Raw genomic sequence first — 16,654 nt, 5'->3', positions numbered from 1 at the left:
CACATACGTGGTCCAGTCCTCCAATGTATTATCAAAAGCAGTGATACAGCCAGTCTTCAGCATCTTGCAAAACTAAAATGGCGCCTCCCGCGCTTTGCCTTCTTCCCCGATTTAACAAAATGGCGCCTCCCGCGCTTTGCCTTCTTCCCCGCTGTTGTTAGCGCTGCTTTCCACGGTTTCTTGCCTGTATTCTTTTTCTTTTATTATTTTCCCGCCATGGAGCGAACCCTCTGGGACACTTCCCTCCCTCTTCTTAGGTCCGAACGCTGCCCGGCTTCGAAACACCGGCCGCGCCCTGTGTTCTCCACCCTCTCTCTCTCTCTGCCTCCCGACTCGCTGCCCGGCCCGTTGAAAAGCCACCCGATCAAGCTTCAGCCCGCCGCAGCCCAGGAAGGATCAGAGCACTACCTGCCACCAGCCCGATTAGCTGGGAAACCACAGACCGAGGAACCCAGCCTGGCTGTGGACAGTCTCTCCTGCAAGTTTTTAAACCGATGATTGATGGTCGACGCCCGTTTCTGGAGTTTCAATGGCCTCTTTTTTTTTCTTTCTTCTGGCTCCGACCTTCAACAACGTCGTCGGAGCTGCTGCTGAGTTGCAGGTACGTTCGTTTCGTACTCATCGCCAGTGTTAAGTCCGTGAATGATTGAGACACGGACCAGCAGGAGTGAAAACAAACAGATCTTTACTGGTGGAAGTCCATAGCGAAACTAAACAACAGAGGCTCTCTAGCGCCTTTTATACAGGGGTGGTCACTGCCGGTACTGCAGTCTGAGACCAGTTATTCTCTTAAAGGTACATACACAACAACTTTGGCTACAGTTCCCAATTTTGGTCAGAATCCTTACATTTTGGTTCTTGTTTTGCCACCGACATTGTGGTCCATTTGATACCGAGTTCCTTGGCATATTCATCACCATACCAGACCAGCAGCTCGCACCGAGGAGGAACAGGCTTGCAGGTCCTGTAATAAATTTTGCCGCAGTGCTGAAAGGCTACAAGGTTCTGCTCCTCCTCCTTTCTGGCACAGTTAACAAATCTGGAACATAACATACAAATATTTAAGTGGCCAAAAATAAGTTAAAATTGTGAAATGAATACAGAATGTAAAGCATATTAGTATAGTGAGTTAGAATGAGAGAACATGTCCCCAGCCATGGACAAATTTCAAATTCAAACATACTGTCAGGAGAGGACACTCAAGGGTAGGTTTTGCCGAACCTGTCGGGAAGAAGGCGGGACTTCCCCTTTCGGGTTTTTGACCCGCCTACTTCGACGTCCGGCCAATCGACACGATTTTCCCTTGATTGATCTTGTTGAGCCCGCCCAGCGGGCTCAGCAGGCCAATTAAGGGCCACCCGGCAACAGGTGACGTAACAGACTGAAATTTCATCTGTCAGGAGTTCTTGACAGATGAAAGATCAGTGTTTTACAGCTGTTTGAAGCTGTGAAACACTGACACTCTGAGTTCTAAGCGGAGTCCTTCTATGCAGACTCAGTTAGAACTGTCACCGGCACTCAAAGCTGAAGACTGTCACTTTTGACAGATCGCAGCCATTCAGCTTTCAGTTCCGGCTGAGTGATGGGCTCCCGACGGCTACAGGAAGAAAGGCTGTTAAGATAAGTACAGGTAAAAGTTCTTTACACACTTTAGACACACCAAACACACTTACCTTTGCACTCATGCACCCATCACTTACCTGAGCGCCGATATCGCGACCCCTCCAACTACTTCAACCCGACGGCCCGCCTCACTAACCTGGCGTGATTTGGAGCCGTCAGGAAACCCACACGAAACCCCTCAAAATAGGGATTAGGCTAAAAAATGCCTGTTAACTACCTGTTAATAGGCAGTTAATTGGCACTAATCCCTTCCCGCCTGGTTTCGGGGGGTCCCAGTGCGGGGCAAGTACCCGCCGCCCCTGAAACTTACGTGGGGCTGGGTATTGGGCGGGATGGTGTCGGGACCCCCAAATTTGGGATTTCCGCCCCCCCGCCACATGCCTGAAACCCCGCCTGACGGCTCTCCGAAAATCTAGCCCTCAGCGTAGATACGAAAGATAATGGGAAAAAATTCAGTATCGCCCCGTTTGGGGCGCCATTATTGGCCGTGAGCAAAGTTTAGCGCCTGGTGCTAATCATCGCCTCCGACAGCAAACTTGGCTTTCAACGCCCCTGGAGGTGATTGGAGCGCTAAATCAGGCACTTCACACCTGTCTTAAGGCGCAAAGGCCGAGGAGCGAGGCGCTACCTCAGAGTGCTGGCGAAGCAAGGAAGGGCAAATCAAAATAAACCTGCAAAGTGCTGCTCAGTACTCAAAACTCCTTCACACAGCGTTGAATCTCTCTGGAAGTCTCTCTCTCTCTCTCTCAGAATGCATGGTGCAAAAATGTCAGACAAAAAAAGGCAGCAAGCGGTCGCCTTTAAATAGCGCTCCCCTAGTCCCTTTCTGACAGCATAACACTCCCCTCAACCTGTCATTGCTAGCGGCAGGCGGTAAAGCAGGGGGCGCCACTCAATATCCGGTCCGGGGCACTAATGGGTCGTTGCGCACTCGACTGACGTCACAATCTGCTGGCGCAGGAGATCATGGCGGTAGTGTTTAGCGCCGCCGCAAAATGTCTGCTTAATTTAGCGAGCGGCGCAAACATCGTCGCGCCCGGGCGCTAGTTGCTTTGCGCCCCATTAGCGCCCTCTTAAGGCACTAACGGGAGGCGCAAACAACTGAATTGTTCCCCCAATGGCCCCAATATTTCCAAGGAGGGAGTGTCTGGCAGGGGGTGGGGGAGGTGCAGCAATCCAGAAATATGGGTTTCCCGGAGTTCCTGCTGAATTTAACGCCTCGAGCTGATTGAAAATTTTGGCTCGTTTTCTCGGCCACAGCCACCCAGAATGAGAGGCTGACTGGCTGTTGGGTGGGATATTGTACTGGATGGATCAAATTAAATGGGACAAATGATCTTCTTCATCCGTTACTATCTTGTGATCCTCACTATATGGTATCAGTCTTCCCTCACCTCATCCAATTTGATGTAGATTCATCCTTCGCATCAATGTATTCAAAATCCTTGTTGGATTTGCTAATCTGCAGAAAGGTGTTTTGATAAAAAGACTGAATTAATAAAAATTTTAAAAGCAACTTTATCTTTATATTAGGCTTACCACGTATTGCAAGATTCTAGTACATAGCCTCCCAATTCTTTTAGTAAAAATTGACCTTCCTCTTACCTGTGTCCTGTGATCATACCTTTTCATCCGAGTGCCCAGATCAGCACGATGGCTGGGACTGAAATGATGTAGCATAGGAGCTCGAAAAATAGTATAACGGTGCTGAACAGTTTCAGGAAGCTTTGTAAAGTCGGGAAAGGTCCCTGAATTACTGTATTGTCAGAGCACCCAGGATTTGGCAACTGCTGTTCAATGCATTCTGAAACTAGAAATGATGAGAGTTGGTTGAGGTGATGCCTGACTCACCTTTGTTCATAAATACAATGACAGCAGGCTCTGGGAATCTCCTGGAACTGCTTTAATAGGATAATACCTGAATTAGAGCAACAGGACTAAATTAATCAGAAGATGAACAAAGTACAAGGGACTGGAATGTAGGCTCATTCTTAGTTGACCTTGGCTCCAGTACAAAGCCATTGGATTAAAATGATAACAGCTACAAGGCCATCCATTCCCAACAGACTCTATTCCTCAAAAACAGGAGTGGGGAATCAATAGACAGAGGCCTAGAAATTGGATAAGGCCCAAAAACAGGTGCGGGCAGCACGATGTGCCCACGCCCGTTCAAAGTAGTGCAGGCAGCACATAAAATTCATGCCGGCTGCTCATTATAATGATCGTAGCGCTGAAATGTGCTGCTGACTGTCTTAGTGCTGATTCGGGGGGCCAATATTGGGTGGAGTCTAGTGGCCAATAAAGTTTGTTCAAGGCTCTAATACAGGAGAAGTGCTTTTTGCACAAACACCTCATTGTCATTGTGGAGAAAACCATGGCCCAATAGCCAAGAAAAAGGGCAAGGAGATTTTCTGATGTGGCACTGGAGGCCTTGATCCTGGAGGTTCTATGACATCCTCAGGTCCTCTACCAACAGGGGGCAGGAGGCCCGCGGACACAAGAAGGCTGTGGGTGGAGACTGCTGAAGCCGTCAGTATGATGAGTGTTGGATCCAGTGCCGCAAAATGTTTAGTGACCTCACACGACTGGTCACGGTGAGTAAATGCATCTTCAAATACCATATCCCACCATCTGTGCCATGAATCGCACACACTGTTCAATGCACCACACCCCCACCAACAATCTCTAGCCAGCACCACTCATACCTCACACACTTACCACTGCTGCAAGACTTACACCCACATCTCACACCTTGCACAAATTGCCAGCTATTCAACCATGGCAGGCACATCACCCAAACATATTGTACCACACTCACTGACACTTCCTGATCTCTTGCAGGCCAAGTTGGCGCACAACCTCCAGCAGCACCAGCAGATGGGTGAAGGTTCATCGAGTGGCAGTACTGTCAACAAGGGCAAACGGCGATGACGAAGTCCAGCACCGCCTTCAGTGTGCCAGTGCAGCCTTCGGTCGCCTCAGGAAGAGAGTGTTTGAAGACCAGGACCTCAAACCCGGCACCAAGCTCATGGTCTACAGAGCAGCAGTGGTACCCGCCCTCCTGTATGCCTCAGAGACATGGACCATTTACAGCAGGCACCTCAAAGCACTGGAGAGGTACCACCAACGCTGCCTCCGCAAGATCCTGCAAATCCATTGGCAGGATAGGCGCACCAACGTCAGTGTTCTCGCTCAGGCCAACATTCCCAGCCTCGAAGCTTTGACCACGCTCGATCAGCTCCGATGGACAAGTCACATCGTCCGCATGCCCGATACGAGACTCCCAAAACAAGCGCTCTACTCGGAGCTCTGACACGGCAAGAGGGCCCCAGGTGGGCAGAGGAAATGCTTCAAGGACACCCTCAAAGCTTCCTTGAAAAAGTGCAACATCCCCACCAACACCTGGGAATCCCTGGCCCAAGACCGCACAAAATGGAGGAGAAGCATCCGGGAAGGCACTGAACACCTAGAGTCTCTTCGCCGGGAGGAAGCGGCAATCAAGCGCAGGCAGCACAAGGAGTGCACGTCAACCCAAGCACCCCAGCCACCCGCCCCTGCAAACACCGTCTGCCCCACCTGTGACAGAGACTGTAGGTCCTGCATTGGACTCATCAGTCACCTGAGAACTCATGTTTAATGTGGAAGCAAGTCATCCTCGGTTCCGCCTAAGAAGTAAGAAGAAGGGTAAGTCAGAATTGAGAACCTCATGGACTTGAAGGAAGTAGAGCTCGCAATAATTGTTGGGGCAGTGACAGAGTCCGTGGTGAGCGCGGAAGTGAAAAGCATTGCTGATGATGACGGTATGCTTATACCTAATCCTTCTTCTCACAGCCCACTATCCCTCATCCCACAATTTCTTTTCACTTGCATGCTGCTGATGGTGTATGCATGGATATCTGGATTTCCCTCCTACTTCAACACAACCCGACCCTTGTGCATTTCTCCTTTCAGATACCCAAGCATTGTCAGTAGCCCAGCCTGTCTCTGAAGTTCTGGAGGAGGAGAGTGATGGAGGAGAAGAAGACACAGCGGCACTGGAACTGACACTCGCAGACACTAGCTCAGCAAATGGCACGGCCCGTACTTTAGGTGGTAGTATAGAGGCAGGATCTGCACGTGGTGAATCACCAGGCATGAGTGGGCTGCAGCCAAGCCAGGGGGAAAGTGTAGCTCGGGTGCCAGCTCCCCGCAGGATGAGATTATGCACGAGTTCTGCTGCACAGGACTCAGATGATATTCTCGATGGGGTAGCCTTCAGAAGAAGGGTGATGGGCATGCACACAGAAATGCTTGGTGTAATGGCAAGCCTGCCAGAGAGCCTCTGGTCAGTGTCAAGCAGCATGGAGGAGTCCGGCTCCAATATTATGGGTTTTTGCGTTGGGCTTGGAGCCCATGATGTCCAGGGTGGAAGTAATGGGCAACACAATTAGATAACTTGTGGACCCAGCCGTGATGCTGGGTGTGATGGGCGAACTCACATATCCAATGCAGCACAACAGAAGCGACCCAACGTCTCACTGCTGCAGTGGAAGCACAGACTGCTCTCCTGCAGTCTCAACTTGTTGCCCCGCAAGCTCAGACTGATGCCATTGTGGCTGGGTTTACGAGTGTGGAAAAGTGCTTGCAGATTGTCACAGCAGTCCAGCAATCTGTGCTCCAACAAGTGGCTAATAGTGCTGAGGCCCCATCCCGAGGGAGTGTCAGTGGCCCCGTGGAGCAAGAACCTGCTGTCCTCTCTCAAGAAGACAGCATTCGTACTCCCACCACTGCCACCCTGCCAGTGCGCGTGCACCAGCCAGCCCAGACTTCTGCTGCCCATACCAAGGTGGCGCAGTCTACAGCCGGGCTTTCTAGGGCCAGAGCTGCTCGAGGTCGTCCTGCAGGCCCATCTGTAGTCTCCCCACTGAAAGTTAGCACCTTTCCACCAGCTGCTGTAGCCACTGGGGGAGCACTTCGTAGGAGCACTAGAGTAGGAAAAGGCACACTTAAGACAGACACTAAGGGAATGCACAAGGGTGATTCGTTGACTTTGTTCTTTTGATTTGAATTTGATAAGTTTATAAATTATGTTTGAAATGTGTGTTTTGTGGTGGCTCTCATTTCAGCTTTGTGCTCAGGAGGATGCTGTGATGTTCTGTGACAGAGGGATGGTAAGATGGGGAAGTGGTGAGCAACGGGGATCTGGGGTTTCACTCACTGCAACCAGAGTCTCTTGAGGTGCTCATGGACAGCCCATCTGGATCGGGGATGTGCTGCCTGCCTGCTCACTTCCTCCTCCTCCTCCTCTCTTATTTATCAGGATAGCATCTTTGTTATCAAGATAGGCTAAAAGAGTTGGGACTCTACACTTTAGGGAAGCGTAGACTTAAGGGGAATTTGATTGAGGTTCAGAAGATAATGAAGGGGTGAAGGGAATGATTGTGTTCCAGCTGATAGTTTGTTTCAATTAAATAGGTTAGGAAGGACTAGGGGTCACAAATTTAAGTTGTATAAGGCTAGATCTAGCTTAGCTGTCAGGAGGTGGTTCTTTTCCCATAGAATAGTGGACCTCAGGAACAGGCTGCCGTCTCGTGTGGTGGACATGGACTCGCTGAATTCTTTCAAGTGAGAGCTGGACTTGTTTCTGGCTGGGGCAGAGATCACCTCTTACAGAAGGTAGATACTGCAGGGAATTCAGGACCAGAGTGATCTCCTGGACTAGTTTCGATCACCTAGTTAGGTTGGAAAGGAAGTTCCCAGATTTTTCTTTCCCAAATTAGCCTTGGTAATTTATGGTTTTGGGTGGGGTGGAGTGTATATATTGTGATACACAAGGCATCACAATTGTATGGGACAGGCTTGATGGACCCATGGTGGCATGGGCTGTGCCCTCATGTGGACAAGTTGTGGAGCATGCAGCAGACCACCACGAAATGGGAAACCCGCTCCGGCCTGTACTGGAGGGCTCCTCCTGAGCGGTCAAGGCAGTGGAACTGTTGCTTGAGAACCTCAATGGTCTGCTCGATGAGACTCATAGCAGCATTGCTGTCGTTATATGAGTGCTGGCCATGAGTGGTGTGGTTGTGGAGGGAACTCATCAGCCAGGAGCAGTGTGGATAGCCCTTGTCCCTAAGCAGCCACCCTCGGGTTTGACGTGGTGGTTCAAAGACTGCTGGCAAAGCGGTCAGGTGCAGGATGAAGGCATCATGGCTGCTGCCATGATACCAGGCATTCACCATCATGATGTGCTGGACATGGTCGCACAAGTGCACATTAAGTGAGTTGTAGCCCTTGCAGTTACAGAGTATCTCAGGATTGGTATGCGGTGCCCGCAAAGCCACAAGTGTGCAGTCGATGCCGCACTGCACCATGAGGAAGCCCGCTAGCCTGGCAAAGCCACATGCACGCTCCTCCTAATTCTCTCTGTTTGGAGAGAAGACAGTGAAGTCCCTTCTCCTGGAGTAGACAGCTTTGTGACTTCCTGGTTGCAGCAATGGACAGCAAACTGGGAGATGTTAGCTATGTCTCCTGGTCCAGACTGGCGAAAAAATTTAGGGCCACGGTGACTTCAGGGCCACTGGAAGAGCCGCTCAGCTCTGAGACTGCATGTTCAGCTGCAGGAGGTGGCAGAGTTCTGTGACTGCCTCCTTGGTGAAGCGGAGCCTCCTAATACACTGCTCCTGGCTTAAGCACAGGTAGAAGAAGTGCTCTTGGAAGACCTCCGCTCCATCTCCATCATACTCGAGCACGAGGGGGACTGCAAGTAGAGACCCCATGACTGGGAGCAAGTGGTGTGAGCAGAAGCCTTTAAATGAGTAGCAAGGTCCCTGTCACCTCAACATTAAATAACTGTAGAAAGCTCCAAACAGCTGCACAAATTGTGCCAGAGCCAGGACAGATCAAAAAGCAAGTCAGCTGTAAGTTGTTGATGATACCTATAAATAGCAGACCTGGGAGGTCCTTCCTGCTGCTGAACGTATAGTCAGCTGGTTGTGATAGGGAGAGGATGCAAAATGGAGTAGCATGTCAAAAATGGCAGATATTGTGTCAAACCAGCATTCGACACTCATTGGGCTGGATTTTCCAAGTCCCGAGGAGGCAGGCATGGAGGCAGGATGGCCAGTAAAGTAGCAGAAATGCCAGGAGGCGGGAAGATGTGCTGCTTCAGGCCCCGTCTCCTGGAGGCGGGAAAGGCATTAAATACTTTTAACTGCCTGTTAACAGGCAGAAAAAAGGATTAGTGCCATTTTACCTTCACAGCTGAAGGCTTCCCGACCTCGGAGAACCCCGCCGGGTTGGAGGTGATGTGGAGGAGGTCTTCGGCGGTCGGAGGTACCTGGAAGTAAGATGTAGAGGTGAGTGATGGGTGCAAGTGTGGAGTGGTAAGTATGTAAGGTGAGTGACAAGTGTAAAGAAATGGTCACTTACCTTGTTTTCTTCCTACAGCCTTCATCCTCATCCTCTCTGGATCGGGAGACCCGACATCCTCCTTGTCGATTTCACAGACTGGCTGTTGGATCCTCCGAACCAACAGCCATGTGAAATCCACAAATTGAAAGGTTTGATGAGTCCTGGACATAAGTACTCATCAAACTAGAGAATGTCAGTGTTTGACAGCTTCACAGAGCTGTCAAACGCTGATATTTTTTCTTTCAAGAAGTCTTGACAGATAGCACGTCTGACGTTGACGTGCTCTGTCAGTGACTTCCTCCCTAATTGGCCTGCTGAGCCAGCAGGACGGGCTTAACAAGGTCAATCAGGGGAAAATACTTCTGGTTGGTCAGACGAGGGTAGAGATGGGACATTGACACAAGCAACAGTCCCGCCTCCAACTTGTCTCCATTGAGAAAATCCAGCCCATTGATGTGACGAATTGTCTCATCTAACTATCTGGGGCACGCGCAGGCAACGGCAGCACTACTGACCTCGCAAACTGGCAGCCACCGCAGGACCCACCGAAAGCAAGGCAGCCACCATTTCTCAGCAAAACCAGCCTGACCGGCCAGCGCTGAGACTTCAGAATTCGCGGTCACGGAGTTCAATAATTGCCTCAGCTGGCAGGGGGGTGGGGAGGAATTCTAGTGAGGGATTTTGTTTCAGAGTGTGAACATGCTGCCTCAGCTGGGGGCGGGGCAGGTGGCAGAGTTTTTATAAATGGTTGGGAGTCTGCTATGGCCTCAGTGGGGTGAGAGGATTTTTCTCTCAGCACTGACACTATCAGCTGTGGGGAAGGTGCTGTGAACTTTGATACACCTTTGGTCTCAGTGGGGTGAATTGCAATTGTTTCCTCTGTGGTGGTGTTTGGTGGGTTTCAGTCAGATAGGAGCATGTTTGCTTTCTTGCTTCCTGATGGTGGTGAGTCATGTTCGGGTAGTTCCGTGGCTGCTCCCAGCCCTACAATAAACACACCCAGTAATCCGTTCTTCATTTGTGAACATTTCCATGTGTTGACAGGCTAAGTGAACACAAGAGGCCTCACAGCAAAGATTAATTCTGTCTTCACTCGCTGTCTACCAGTAGGACTCACTGAGTAGCAACCAGGAATGGGAACCTTGGATAATTTATAGAAAATAAATTCCAATAAGTCCTGAACTTTTTTATAAAATAAGGAACTTGATAACGACAGTAGTCACTTACCGCCCATGAATACCCACTGACAGCCTCTGCTTCTTCATTTGATACTACTCCTTCATAGGGTCCAAAGTGAATGCCTTTGGGAATAACCTGCCCTTCATTCCATACACCAAGACCAGCTTTTCGAATTTTTGAAGTCGCTATGCTGAGACCCTCCGGAAGGGTTAAACGTGCTCTGTCTGGCTGACTGAATTCCACCACCGTGTCCTTTATGAACACTGGAGGACCATGCACAGGGCATTCTTCAATAAAAAATGTCTCGCAGTCTTCACAAACTAACACATAAAATACAAATTAAAGATGGATCAGGATCTCAATTCATTATTCAGTGTTCATGAAGGTGAAAGGTGCTAGTACTGAGAAAGGATAGATTATCTGTCGTAGATTTGATTTTCCTCATTGTTTGATTGCAATTTAGTCTGCACACACAAGTACAATATTTCCATGATCTATCAGCTGGGGAAAACACTTGGGGCATCTTCCCTCTATGAAAATTACACCCAGTGCCAGTCAGATCTTCCCCCACTCTGTTGTATACAAGGGCTTGTTCTGGGCGACATGTTCGGTTCTTTGCTCCAAGAAGGCAGTACTGACCACAATTAACAACAGCATTGCAAAAACTGTCAACAGTATCTCCAGGCTGTGCCGCACCAGATAAGATTAGGAGTGGGCAGCAAGTGAATTTTGCACAAGGAGGCTGAATTACCTCCTATAGCTTCCTCATTCTTTGAATGAAGTTCAACCTGCATATCCAGTAACAAAAGTCCTTCTAAACTATCAGGCAAATCACACTAGGGGACAGTGTCACTTCTCAAATTTGCCCTTTCAGTTAGGCCATCATCTTCTCCCCACACCCCTTCCCAAACCATGCTGACTCCTAACTTAATTCTGGCTGCACCATCAATTCTTCGGAGATGGTTATTGTTTGCTGTTCATAAGTTTGAATGCTAGCTGCCGCTTGTCAGCCCAAGCCTGGATGTTGTCCAGGTCCTGCTGCAGGCTGGTATAGGATGCTTCAATATCTTAGACAAGGGGCTGCTATTCCCTGTAATCAGGGGCCATTAGTTTATAATTACTGAAAGTCCTATTCTATTTTATTGCAAGATTTCAGAATTATTATCAATAGTTTGGGGATCATATTTGTGATTGTTTTTCCTCAGTGAAAAAGAACAATCGGTGCCTGTTTGTGGGCAAACACAGGCCTGCACTCCTGTCCCACCACTCTGACATGCTGTATTGCTCCACCAATCCCCCGGCCTACCAAGGCCCCTATGTCATCACACCAAAACGCCCAATAAATTATTCCTGCCCTGAGGAAATGGATAGGTTAATTTGCACATACACAGGTAATCATCGTCACAAAGTTCCCTTTCTTCCGTATGATGCACTATCAATTACTCATAAAAGACTGAGAGTTAAAAGAGTAACTGAAGGCTTTTATTAACAAAAGAATGGAGGTCTGCCTCGAGTGGTCGACCGGTCCAGAAATACAAAGGGCTGGGGAGCAGCCACCTTTATACTAGGACTTGTGGGAGGAGTCAGCCGAGGCATGTCCAGGCATGTACACAATGGAATGCAAACAGTATACAAACAGTGGTTTACCACATTCACCCCTTGTTTAAAATTGAGTCCGGCGGGGTGAAGTGTATTAAAAGTTAGTGTATTGGAGTCTCTCCGGAGGTCTTGTCTGCCGCTGTGATCGGCGTGGCGACGGCGGGGGTAGTGAAGCTTCCGGCATCAAGTCCCGTGTAGGCTGTGGCGCTGGCGTGTCGTCCTCGTAGATGTTGAGCGGGTCGCGGGACCCAGGCCTGCCATCTGCTGGGGCTGGATATCGGATCGTGGGGGGGGGTGGTAGTGGGTAGTGGGTTACTGCAGCCCCCGAGGGTGCAAGGTCTCTTATGGAGACTGTGTCCTCCCGCCCGTCCGGGTACGCAATGTAAGCGTACTGGGGGTTGGCGTGGAGGAGGTCGACCCTCTCGACCAGGGGGTCCGTTTTATGGGTCCTCACGTGTCTTCTCAGTAGGACCGGCCCTGGGGACGTCAGCCATGGCGGTAGCGATGTCCCCGATGTGGACTTCCTTGGGAAGACAAACATTTTCTCATGAGGGGTGGCGTTAGTGGCAGTGCAGAGCAGTGACCGAATAGAGTGGAGCGCATCGGGTAGCACATCCTGCCAGCGGGAGGTTGGAAGGCCCCTAGACTTTAAGGCTAGCAGGGCGGCCTTCCAAACTGTTGCATTTTCTCTTTCTACCTGTCCGTTCCCCCGGGGGTTGTAACTAGTGGTCCTGCTTGTGGCAATACCCCTAGTTAGCAGGTACTGACGGAGTTCGTCGCTCATAAACGATGAGCCCCGGTCGCTATGGATATAGCTGGGGAAACCGAACAGGGTGAAGAGGTCATTTAGGCATTTAATGACCGTGGCACTGGTCATGTCCGGGCAGGGGATGGCGAACGGGAGTACGCATCAATAATATTGAGGAAGTACACGTTGCGGTCGGAGGAGGGGAGAGGCCCTTTAAAATCGACGCTCAGGCGCTCGAAGGGGCGAGTGGCTTTTATCAGGTGGGCCCTGTCTGGTTTATAAAAGTGCGGTTTGCACTCAGCGCAGACTTGGCAGTTCCCGGTCATGGTCCTGACCTCCTCAATGGAGTAAGGTAGGTTGCGGGCCTTGACGAAGTGGAAGAACCTGGTGACCCCCGGGTGGCAGAGGTCATTGTGGAGGGCCCGCAGTCTATCGATCTGCACGCTGGCGCAGGTGCCACGCGATAGAGCATCCGGGGGTTCGTTGAGCTTCCCGGGCCGGTACAAGATCTCGTAATTGTAGGTGGAAAGTTCGATTCTCCACCTCAAGATCTTGTCATTTTTGATTTTGCCCCTCTGCTTGTTGTTAAACATGAAAGCGACTGAACGCTGGTCAGTGAGCAGGGTAAATCGTTTTCCGGCCAGGTAGTGCCTCCAATGACGCACAGCCTCCACAATAGCCTGGGCCTCCTTCTCAACAGCGGAGTGTCTGGTCTCCGGGCCCTGGAGGGTTCGTGAAAAGAAGGCCACGGGTCTCCCCGCCTGATTGAGGGTAGCGGCCAGGGCAAAGTCGGACGCGTCACTTTCCACCTGGAAGGGGATGGATTCGTCCACTGCGTGCATGGTGGCTTTGGCGATGTCCTCCTTGATACGGTGGAAGGCTAAGCGGGCCTCTGCCGTCAAGGGAAAAGAGGTGGACTTGATCAGCGGACGGGCCTTGTCCGCATAGTAGGGGACCCACTGGGCGTAATAGGAGAAAAACCCTAGGCACCTCTTCAGGGCCTTGAGGCAGTGGGGCAGTGGGAGTTCCATAAGGGGACGCATCCGGTCGGGGTCGGGACCAATGACTCCGTGTTCCACAACACAGCCAAGGATGGCGAGGCGGTTTGTGCGGAATATGCACTTCTCCTTGTTATATGTCAGGTTCAGGAGTTGGGCGGTGCGGAGGAATTTTTCGAGGTTTGCGTCATGGTCCTGCAAGTCACGGCTGCAGATGGTCACATTGTCCAGGTATGGGAAAGTGGCCTGCAACGCATTTTGATCTACCATCCGGTCCATCTCCCTTTGGAAGACGGAGACCCCGTTGGTGACGCCAAAGGGAACCCTAAGGAAGTGATAGAGGCGGCCGTTTGCCTCAAAGGCAGTATACTGGCGGTCCTCAGGGCAGATAGGGAGCTGGTGGTATGCTGATTTCAGGTCAATGGTCGAGAAGACGCGGTACTGCGCGATCTGATTGACCATATCAGCTATGCGGGGGAGTGGGTAAGCGTCCAGTAGGGTGTAGCGATTTATTGTCTGGCTGTAGTCGATGACCAGGCGCTGCTTCTCGCCGGTCTTAACGACCACAACCTGGGCTCGCCAGGGGCTGGTGCTGCCCTCAATAATCCCTTCCTTCAGGAGCCGCTCCACTTCGGTTTTAATGAAAACCCTGTCCCCGGCGCTGTATCGTCTGCTCTTTGTGGCGATGGGCTTACAGTCGGGGGTGAGGTTAGCAAACAGTGGGGGGGGGGTGACTCGGAGTGTGGAGAGGTTGCACCTGGTGCGCGGCGGGCAATTTGGAAGCTGCTGGCTGCGGACTGTGAGTGGGGGGAGGGGTCCACCGTACGCCATCGTAACACTTCTAAGGTGGCACTGAAAATCTAACCCCAGTAGAACGGCAGCGCAGAGGTCGGGCAGGACCAGAAGTTTAAAATTATCGGACACAGTCCCGTCTACTATGAGTGTCACCACGCAGTAGCCGCCAATGTCCACTGACTGGGACTCGGAGGCCATAGAAATCCGCTGGTGCGCAGGCAGGACTGGGAGAGAGCAACGCCGCACCGTGTCAGGGTGGATGAAGCTCTCCGTGCTCCCAGAGTCAAAAAGGCAGATTGTATCGTGACCATTTACCTTAATGTCCATTGTGGAACTGGCCAGTTGGTGCGGTCTCGCTTGGTCCAGTGTAACGGATGCCAGCGTAGGGGTCGGTGTGTCGCTGCGGGTATCAGATGAGGCGGTGTCGGGGGCCTGCTGCGTCCCGGCTGTCGTCCAAGATGGCGGCGTCCATGATCCCCATGTGGCTGGAGGCGTCCAAAATGGCTGCTGTACCGGTGATTCGCACATGGCCGAGGAGGCCCAAGATGGCGGCCTGCATGGCCCACACGCGGCGCTGCTGGGGTTCGGGGTGGCTTTGGCCCTGCAGACGCTAGCGTAGTGTCCCTTCTTCCCGCAGCCCGAGCAGATCGCGTTTTTCGCCGAGCAGCGCGCTCTGGGGTGTTTTGCCTGGCCACAGAAGTAGCATTTCTGGCCTTGGGGCACTGCTGTCTGGCCTTGGGACACTGCTGCGGTAGTTGGGCCGTTGCTGGGGTGTGGCTGGGGTGGCACGGCGCTATGAGGCGGTCCTACCGTGTCCCAGGCTGTCGTTCCCCGCGGCGTCCACGGTGCAGAGGAGTAGGCATCCATGCCCTGGTAGGCTGCATCCAATGATAGTGCGAGTTCAGAGGCCTTGTTGAGGTTGAGGTCACTCTGCTCCAACAGTCGCTGTCGGGTGTAATTGGATCTGTGGCCCGCTACAAAAGCGTCCCGGATAAGTTCCTCTGTGTACACGGCGGCCTTTACATCCTTACACCCACAGGCCCGGCCAAGCACGGACAGTGCCTGAAGATATTCCACGGTCGATTCCCCAGGTTGTTGTTTACGACTCCCCAGAAGGTGCCTGGCGTACACTTTGTTCACTGGGCGCGTGTACTGGTCCTTGAGGAGCTTGATAGCATCCGCGTATGAGGTCGCGTCTTGGATGACCGAGTACACTCGGTGGTTCACTTTGGAGGTCAGGGCATCCAGTTTGTCCTCTTCCGATTTGATTGCTTCGGAGGCGGTCAGGAATTTTTCGAAACACTTAAGCCAGTGAGTAAACTTGGTGGATGAGTCCGCCTCCCGATGATTTAAGTCCAGGCATGCTGGTGTGAGGATCTTTTCCATTATAAAAATTTTGTTAATAAAATTGATGCGCTATCAATTACTCATAAAAGACTGAGAGTTAGAAGAGTAACTGAAGGCTTTTATTAACAAAAGAATGGAGGTCTGCCTCGAGTGGTCGACCGGTCCAGAAATACAAAGGGCTGGGGAGCAGCCACCTTTATACTAGGACTTGTGGGAGGAGTCAGCCGAGGCATGTCCAGGCATGTACACAATGGAATGCAAACAGTATACAAACAGTGGTTTACCACACCATATAAACTTTTCTCTCTCTATTTCTGAAACTGTATCTTCTGCTTTCAGTCGTTTTGGTTGTTTCATTTGCTGACCCCAAGATCTTTCCAGTGCAGACAACTGTGGAATAAATCAAAAATATCATGAAGAAAAATTGAACCAATTAATTTTAATATTCTTGCATGTAAGGTTTGTTTCTGGTTACACAGAAGATGCTGAAGACATTTACATAATAATGCAAGACATTGTGTTAATCTGATTTGAATGACTACGGTAGTGGTCACATTATCAGCATAGAGCATCTCTTCCTCATTAAAAAAAATAATTATTCAAAATAGTAATACTTTACTGAAATCCTTTATTCCAGGACAAATACCTTTATTGGATTCACTACAAGATTCATTTTCACAAAGCAAGGTGCTCGTTTCTCTTTTGATCTTTTTAACTGGAGCTGTCTCTTCCATCACTGAGGCATTGTCCTCAGTGAAGCCCCTGGAAACTTCAGCTTTATCCTCTTCTGAATTGGACGCCATCTGTGATGGGGCTTTTTGGTTCTGAAATGCAGAATGTGACGGTAAAACTGTATCTCACCGCTTCTGAATTAAAGAATAGCTGCCTCAAGACTGCCTGTATGACTAAAGAGATTGTGTACAAGTCAAAGTGTTTGTCTATTTTTCCTGTCCATTAGTTGTTTTCGAATATTTAA

The 16,654-nt window shown here is 50.6% G+C and overlaps 1 protein-coding gene across 1 annotated transcript; it reads right to left on the bottom strand.

Moving 5' to 3' along the window:
- Positions 1-552: 552 nt before the first annotated feature.
- Positions 553-11,597, bottom strand: LOC147109817 (histone-lysine N-methyltransferase PRDM7-like; the record flags this gene model as incomplete). Its single annotated transcript, XM_086002389.1, has 4 exons — positions 553-1,039; positions 3,018-3,085; positions 10,240-10,511; positions 11,579-11,597. Coding segments are annotated over 4 exons (582 nt in total), but the record flags the coding sequence as incomplete, so codon positions are not given.
- Between the last annotated feature and the right edge of the window lie 5,057 nt (positions 11,598-16,654).

This window comes from Somniosus microcephalus, chromosome 12 (assembly GCF_052327205.1).
Source record: "Somniosus microcephalus isolate GS21.2 chromosome 12, FLI_Smic_1.0, whole genome shotgun sequence".
Classification (NCBI taxonomy): Eukaryota; Metazoa; Chordata; class Chondrichthyes; order Squaliformes; family Somniosidae; genus Somniosus; species Somniosus microcephalus.
Note: the sequence above shows the minus strand (reverse complement) of the source record. Positions and strands in the feature narration are given on the sequence as shown.